We start from the raw sequence: 8,631 nt of genomic DNA, 5'->3' as shown, positions 1-8,631 counted from the left end.
AATTCTCAAGAATGTTTTTATAAGAAGGGTAGAACACGTCAAAGACACAAGAGTTCTTTGTAGATTCTGACTGGTTCACTTTGTCCCCAAGTTCATCTTAGAGCTCAAGCAAATCCAAGACTTGAGACAAAGACACTAGACTTGTGTCAGGGGCAAAAACTTCTGGTAGTAGCTCTTGGTGACGTCAATCATCAGCTCCTGAGTACATTCCGGGAGCTCCCCTGAGAAGAGTCCTGGGAAAAGAAAGATCTGTTTCTAAGGAGCTTGAATAAGTTAAAAGAGGTTAAGATATTTCTCTGGCAATATCCTTCTCACCTCAGATCAGTTGCACAAGCACTTAAAACAATTGCTGGGGCTGTTCTGGCCCAGCACTTGGTAAAAACAGCTCAACTTTCTCAGTGGAACCCCAATATAGGGAAGTTACTGAACAAAATTTTGTCTTCCTCCTCTACAAAAGCAGAGATTCATGACATAGCAGAATGGTCACTGCCTCCCCAAAAGAATAAGTGATGATTTTGCAAATCTTTGAAACTCATAATCATGATGTGAGTGATGAGACTAAGAAATGGTGGAAAAACAACTACACCACCCAGTAGAAGGTATCATACACTGTCAAATCTCTCTCTTCATATCATCTTCCATCTGTGAATTTGTGATGTACCTCTATACATACTACATACATGATTTCAACCTTGTAAAACAATATGGAGAAGATTGTCTTAGGGTAAAGATGAGGAATTATGAGGTTTTCTTCTTCCTTCTGCTTGTCAGTGTTTTCCAAGTTTTCTGATATGAGTGTAGATAATTTTTCTTTCCATATATATACATACATATATATATTTCAGAGACAGAGTCTTTATCACCCTCAGTAGAGTGTGATGGCATCACAGCTCACAGCAACCTCCAACTCCTGGCTTAAGCGATTCTCTTGCCTCAGCCTCCTGAGCAGCTGGGACTATAGGCATCCGCCAGAACACCTGACTATTTTTTCATTGCAGTTTGGCAGGGGCAGGGTTCGAACCCGCCACCCTCAGTATATGGGGCTGGTGCCCTACCTACTGAGCCACAGGCGCCACCCCCCCATATATTTCGTAATTTGGAACTCTGCACTCCCAAAAGGCTTTACCTGTGGGCTTTCTATTAGCCGAGGTCAAAAGGTAATACATTTGCTCCTCTCACATGTCTCAGAGGTACCACTGGTCTTAGACCATGGTTTATGCCAACTTTTCAGTTTGGGCATTCCTAGGCCACATGAGATATATAAATTAAACCCCTAACCAAAATGAGGGTTGGTTTATAACTATGAGGGTAACACTATAGTTACAATTCTCTACATAGACTTTTCCTTTTTCTACCAAGAGCCCAGGCCAGGAGAGAAATTCTGCTTTGTATTGTCCCAGTACTGGTGGCGGATTTGTTTAACATCAACCTTTTCCTGAGTGATAACGCTTCAAGATATTTGAGGCTCATTCTGCCATGTGTGGATCCGAGGCTTTGTTTCCTGTGCCCACATGAGTATCACACTGTAAGGTACTCTATTATAAAGATAGCATTAACCCATGCGATCTTACAGTGGTGGTTTACTTTCCTCTTTGTGTTTGACCCTTGATAATGTCCTTATTTTCTCATGAACACAACTGTTCATTTAAAAACATGCTCATTATATTTGAGATAATAGTACTACATACTACGTAACAGGTGAATTTTTAGGTTAGCTCTCTCAAGATTTGTTAGAGATAGAAACTGCATTCGTTAGTTTTGTAATGGAAAATAAAAATGAGTTTTAAAAAAGTTAAAATAAAAATAATCAATAACCAATGTTACCTGGGCATCCTGAGAAGACAGTGAATGGTGGGACCACAGTTTCTGGAGGTAATACTGTGTTGTCAAGAATTTTGCAGCAGTCTTTTAACACACATCGGCGCCCCTAAAATTAAAATCTTGTTAATAGGAAATCGATTGGGAATGGGAGTAATAAGTTGTCTAGTCTGCTATACGGAAGTCTATTTTATTTTTCCCCCATTCATGATATTGTGTAACCATAAGTAATAAGGAGTTGTTTGCAATTCCCTACACTTCTGGTAGTACCTGATGTGGAGGAGGAGGCGGGATTGTGAGAGTATATTTTGTGTACATTTAATGGGAAGAGCTGTGTGCTAGGAACAATATAAGCTATCTTAGGCGTTATAGATCATACAAATTTCAGTCTTCAAGAGATGTTTAATTTTCCCTTTGATTTAGTGGATATCTTTCTTTTGTTTGCCCAGCATTTGTTCCCCTTTCTTCTAATAACACAGCCTATATTTTCCTTGGGAACCACCCTACTCCCATCTCAGTCCATGTGTTTCACCCCCAGCTCATACAACAAACCGAAGCCTGACCACAGCAACTGGTGTAGGAAATTGTCATATGACCCAAATTAGTCTGATGAACCTTAACCTCAGAGCTTCTGGACTACTGGGAAAAAAACACTGGGGTTTCCAGAAAATAGGTTGGAAGTCTGGAACTTCTATCTTATTTCCATGGTGGAAGAACTTGCCTGAGAATGAACCACCCAGAGGAAAGCAGCAAAGGAGTGGAGGCTAACACTCATGATGTTGACTGAAGCCCTGGAGCCATTTGGCTACAACATTAGAATCTATTTCTGTACTCCTGGTTTATATTACCCAACCCACTCTGCTTTGCACCTATCAGTTTAAGGTTTGTTTGTTTGCTCTTCTGTCAATTCCAACTGGAAAAGTCCTGACAAATTTGGATATAAAATTATTAGTTCATTTCTCCTCCCACAGGTGAGTGGTAGCTATTTGAATGTCTGAGCTAAACCTCATGCTTGACTTTATTTACTGTCACCACTTTTCAGTTCTGCAGAGATCCACATTATTTTGAGGGGAAGAAAGAAGGCCTGGAAGAGTCATCTGTTTCACGGCTTGAGGAAAAAGAGGCTTCTATTGTATAGTTTAAAGTTGTGCCTCAGACTACTTGCTGTGTAAACAAAAGTTACACTCTTTATGGATTGCATTTATATCACCAGGGCCTATAAGTTCACTTGTACTCTGGTCAGACAACCTGATTAAAATATACCTGACTTAGAATGCAGAAACTTTAACAAATACCAAGACAATGGGCCACATACAATGGCTCATACCTGTAATCCTAGCACTCTGGGAGGTCCAAGTGGGATGATTACTTGAGCCAGGAGTTCAAGACCAGCCTGATCAAGAGCAAGATCCAGTCTCTTGGAAAATAGGAAAATTAGCCAGGTGTAGTGGCACATGCATGTAGTCCCAGCTACTTAGGAGCTTGAAGCAGGAGGGTCACTGGAGCCCAGGAGTTTAAGGTTGCAGTGAGTTATGATGATGCCATTGCACTAGTCTAACCTGGGCAACAAAGTGAGACCCTGTCTCAAAGAAAAAAAAAAAAAGGGCAGCACCCATAGCTCAGTGGGTAGGGCGCTGGCCATAAACACCGAGGCTGGCAGGTTCAAACCCGGCCCAGACCAGCTAAAACAACAATGACAACTGCAACAACAACAAAAACAGCTGAGCGTTGTGATGGGTGCCTGTAGTCCCAGCTACTGGGTAGGGTGAGGCAAGAGAATTGCTTAAGCCCAGGGGTTGGAGGTTGCTGTGAGCTGTGACACCAGGGCACTCTATCCATGAGACTCTATCTCAAAAAAAAAAAAAAAAAAGGTTCAGCCCCTGTAACCCATCAACTAAGGTGCCAGCTGCATACACCAGAGCTGGTGGGTTCAAATCCAGCCAGGGCCTGCCAAACAACGACAACTACAACCAAAAAATAGCCGGGCACTGTAGCGGGCGCCTGTAGTCCCAGCTATCAGAGAGGCTGAGGCAAGAGAATTGCTTAAGCCCTTGAGTTTGAGGTTGCTATGAGCTGTGATGCCACGGCACTCTACCCAGGGCAACAGCTTAAGACTCTGCCTCCCAAAAAAAAAAAAAAAGCTATTCTGACCAGACCTCAGATTTTATCAGAGAAAATGAAGATACTTCGATTTGGTTCCTCCATTATTAAATAGACAAATCATATGTATTTCCAAGAAAAGGCAGACTGCCAAATTATTTTCTTAAAAAGCTTATACCCCCATAGTCTGAATTCTCAAGTGGCTAAGCTGTTTCCAGGTGGGTAGATAATAGTACTGACAATACTTGCCAACATCTTTAGCTCAAACGCAAATTATGACTATAGTTCTTCATTCCTCCTTGGAAAGTTCTTTTCCATAAATTACCTGCTAGTAGTAATGTGAGAAATATAGCAACTACCTATTTCCCCGGTGAATCGGAAATTAATATTAACTCAAAGAATTCCTGTCATGTGTAAGCTCCTAATAACTCAGACTAAGCACGTGAGACACAGAGTAAAAGGAACAGAACATGCTGCAGAAGGCATAACACATTCCATGTAGGGATCCCCAAATAAAAGGCCTGGAAAAGAATAGTAGAAAGGAATCTTTTCACTGTGTACCACCAGACACCACTCAGCCTGTAGGTACCAGCTGTGTCCACTAGTTGGCCACCCTGCCCACTTAGAGAAATGATGCTTAACTGAGTTTCAGAGCATTTTTGGTAAGCTGATCAAACAGCAGCAAAATACACAGTGAGCTATCATGATGCTGCTGCAAAAATGCAGTCATAAATGGATTGGTAATAGTATGAAGGTAAACATCTGAAAACACTTCTTTGTTCTTCCCTGACAAGTTTTCAAGGAAGAGTCAAGAACTGTATGTAACTATGTTGCTAGTATTACAGCCACCTACATATTCTTATGCAAGTTGGTTAGCATCTTGGATTCCTCATCTGTGAAAGAGGACAAAAAACCAAACCTGCAGGGATATTGTCAAGATTAGAAATGATAAATGTGGCTCGGCGCCTGTGGCTCAGCGGCTAGGGCACCAGCCACATACACTGGCGTTGGAGGGTTCAAATCCAGCCTGGACCTACCAAACAACAATGACAAATACAACCAAAACATAGCCAGCATTGTGGCGGGCGCCTGTAGTCCCAGCTACTTGGGAGGCTGAGACAAGTGAATAGCTTAAGCCCAAGAGTTTGAGGTTGCTATGAGTTATGATGCCACAGCACCCTACCAAGGGCAACAAAGTGAGACTCTGTCTCCAAAAAAAAAAAAAAAAAAAAGATAAACGTAAAATTCATAACACAATTAACAGTGTCTATTAGTATTGCTTGTTAAGCTTTCCCTTCAGGCATTTGAGCAATGCTAATAAACACCTACACCTTCATATATCTGCACAGAAATTAGACTACCAAATGGGATGCTATAGGAAGGATCTGTGTGTCATGGGGACAAGTGGACTCTAACAGAGTTCTTGCTAGCTCTGAGATGCCAAAATTCTAAACAAATCTTTCTCCCTAGATTACTTGAGAATTTATCAAGGCTCAGCAAGTATCATCAATACTAAACAATGACCATGTCATGAATGGATGTATTAAATAATAGTACAGGCTCAGCACCTGTGGCTCAAGTGGCTAAGGTGCCGGCCACATACACCTGAGTTGGCGGGTTCAAATCCAGCTCCGGCCCGCCAAACAACGACAGCTACAACCAAAAAATAGTTGGGCGTAGTGGCGGGCGCCTATAGTCCTAGCTACTTGGGAGATTGAGACAAGAGAATAGCTTGAGCCCAGGAGTTGGAGGTTACTGTGAGCTGTGATGCCATGGCACTCTACCCAGGGTGACAGCTTGAGGCTCTGTCTCAAAAAATAAAAAAAATTGAAAAAATAAAAAGTAGTACAAAAAGCAGAACACCTGACAATAGAAGTAGAATTCCCTAAGCATTGGGACCAGAATCTGGATTTTAACCATTCAGACTTTTGCTCTGGGATAAAGGACAGGGTTATAGAACTAGACTACTCTGGTGATATCTTCATTTTGCCAAGAAAACCATCAGAAAAACCCAACTGTGGCTTGGAAGGCTAGAATTCATTAAACAGGGTAGAGGGAGAGGGAAGATTTTACTATCTTTCCCCTTTCTTCAACATCAGACTGAGCCAAAGACTTTCTGTCCCTAACACTAAGGAATTCCTCTGCTATGAGAATATCTGACAGAACCACCATTTCCCAGACTGGAAAGGTTTGTGAAGCAATGTGGTTTTCCTGCATCATTTGCTGTGCCCTTATGGCTCCTCGAATGTAAACTGCATTGTTTCTATAAGCTTTTTGATATTTTAGGGTCTGAGTCTTATCCAGGGCAATAATCAAAGGAAAGAGTTTAACATCATATGGAAGAGGTTCAATAAAAGTTAGCCTATTATTAACATGTAGGAATAACTTCAACTCTGACAAGAAAGACTCAACCTTGGAAGATTGGAAAATACTCCTATTCTGCTTGCTCACAGAAGCAAAGTCCCACTGATGTAAGGGATGGGAGCTAGAAGGGAAATGAGCTTGCTTTGCCAGCCAAGGCACCATACTCACAATCACACAGTTCTTGCCAACATGAACGTAGGAACCAATCTGAGCTGCGTTGACCACACAATCTTCCTCAATAAAGACATGGTCCCCAATATGTAAAGGAAAGAATGCAACACTAGAGAAGGAAAAGAAGATGAAAAAAGAAAGGTCAAGGTAATATAGTTTTGTGTCTAGGATTATAGAACTACATATCATAATCTCAACTTCATCATCTTGTCTTAATAAGACTTTTTTGAGCAAGGAAAGAATCCTCAGGCTAGAAAAATTCTATGTTGAAGAAGATAAATGCAATCTCTACCTCAAAAATCAGAAATAGAGGCTGGGTACAGTGGCTCATGCCTGTAATCCTAACACTCGGGAAAGCCAAGGCAGATGGATTGCCTGAGCTCATGGGTTTGAGACCAGCCTGAGCAAGAGTGAGACCCTGTCTCTAAAAATAGCCAGGTGTTGTGGAGGGCACCTGCAGTCTCAGCTACTTAGGAGGCTGAGGCAAGAGAATCACTTGAGCCCAAGAGGTTGAGGGTGCTGTGAGCTATGACGCCATAGCACTACCAAGGGTGACAAAGTGAGACTCCATCTCAAAATTAAAAAAAAAAAAAAAAGTCAGAAATAGTAGGAAAAAAAAATATGCAGGCTCAGCAATCGTAGCACAGTGGATACGACGCCAGCTGCATACACCAAGGCTGTGGATTCAAACCCGGCCCAGGCCAGCCAAACAACAATGACAACTGCAACAAAAAAAATAGCCAGGCATTGTGGCAGGCGCGTATAGACCCAGCTACTTCGGAGGCTGAGGCAAGAGAAATCGCTTAAGCCCAAGAGTTTGAGGTTGCTGTGAGCTGTTATGCCACAGCTGAGAGTGACATAATGAGACTCTGTCTAAAAAAAAAAAAAAGGAAAAAATATGCAATGAAAATGCAAAGAAGAAAGGAAAAGATTTTCAAAGCTAAAAGAACAGGCACCAAATAAAATTAATGAATGTTTGCTCATTTGTACTTCCTTTGAAAATGCTCAGAATCACATTTTTTTGAGGGGGAGACAGAATCTCACTTTATGTGGCCCTTGATAGAGTGCTGTGGCGTCACAGCTCACAGCAACCTCCAACTCTTGGGCTTAAACAATTCTCTTTTCCTCAGGCTACCAGGTAACTGGGACTATAGGCGTCCACCACAACTCCCGGCCATTGGTTGCAGTTGTCATTGTTGTTCAGCTGGCCCAAGCTGAGTTCAAACCCACAAGCCTCGGTGTATGTGGCTGGTGCCGGGCGCCGAGCTGTGAATCACATTTCTTTTTTGTGTGTGTGGTTTTTGGCCGGGGCTGGGTTTGAACCCACCACTGCCAGCATATGGGGCTGGTGCCCTACTCCTCTGAGCCACAGGTGCCACCCATGTGAATGACATTTTTAGTAATATGCCCAATAATGTTTCAGGAGATTGACGTAAGCTCATGGGCTATAAGTTCTAGCACTCAACATTCTGAAATATTATTTATTCACCAATTTTACTGAGTGCCTACAATGTACCAGACCCTCTGCTAGGAATGAGAGATACAATGGTGAGCAAAAGAGCCATAGTCCTACCCATGAGGACCCTACAATTAAGAGAATAAATGAGATGAAATAATTATGAAAGTAAGTACTTATAACTGTGACAAGGGCTACAGAGATAGAATATCAAATTATGAGAGTATAGAACAAAGAGAATCTACCCAGTCCAGGGGTGTGGGAAAAGTTTAATTGAAAGTGACATTTAAGCAAAGAATTAAGGGATGAGAGGAGTTAGCAGGCTTTCTACAGACTTTTAACATCATTCTCATTCTCCCAGATTCATCAACTGTCACTGACAGTGGATCTGTGATTACATTTATAATTAATTTTAGTACCTTGGAATGTACATTTGGTTTGGAGCTGATATAAAGTACCTAGATCAATGTTTTTCAACCTTTGTTATCTCAAGGCACACTTGAACCTATAGTTAAACTTCCATGGAACATTTAAATTATGTTAATCAAAAAAGTCGTAAAAAAAGAACATATTTATAGGGCTTTGAACTTCTTTTGAAAGTAATTTAAAGGCTCGGCGCCTATAGCTCAACCGGCTAAGGTGCCAGCCACGTACACCTAAGGTGGCGGGTTCGAATCCCCAGCCCGGACCCGCCAAACAACAATGACGGCTGCAACCAAAAA

General features: G+C 41.8%; 1 protein-coding gene across 1 annotated transcript in view; it reads right to left on the bottom strand.

Moving 5' to 3' along the window:
- DCTN5 (dynactin subunit 5) overlaps nucleotides 1-8,631 on the bottom strand; it is a 22,483-nt gene continuing 13,852 nt past the window's right edge. Inside the window, exons 4-6 of the mRNA XM_003795731.2 lie at nucleotides 6,451-6,562; nucleotides 1,825-1,927; nucleotides 1-233 (exon numbers count right to left, since the gene is read on the bottom strand). Coding sequence (XP_003795779.1) covers nucleotides 136-233; nucleotides 1,825-1,927; nucleotides 6,451-6,562 — 313 coding nt within the window. The 3' untranslated portion in view covers nucleotides 1-135. The remainder of the gene's footprint in view (nucleotides 234-1,824; nucleotides 1,928-6,450; nucleotides 6,563-8,631) is intronic.

The sequence above is a fragment of the Otolemur garnettii genome, unplaced genomic scaffold, assembly GCF_000181295.1.
Source record: "Otolemur garnettii isolate 467f Iridium unplaced genomic scaffold, OtoGar3 scaffold00096, whole genome shotgun sequence".
In the NCBI taxonomy this organism is placed as follows: Eukaryota; Metazoa; Chordata; class Mammalia; order Primates; family Galagidae; genus Otolemur; species Otolemur garnettii.
This window is presented reverse-complemented; position numbering and strand designations above follow the sequence as displayed.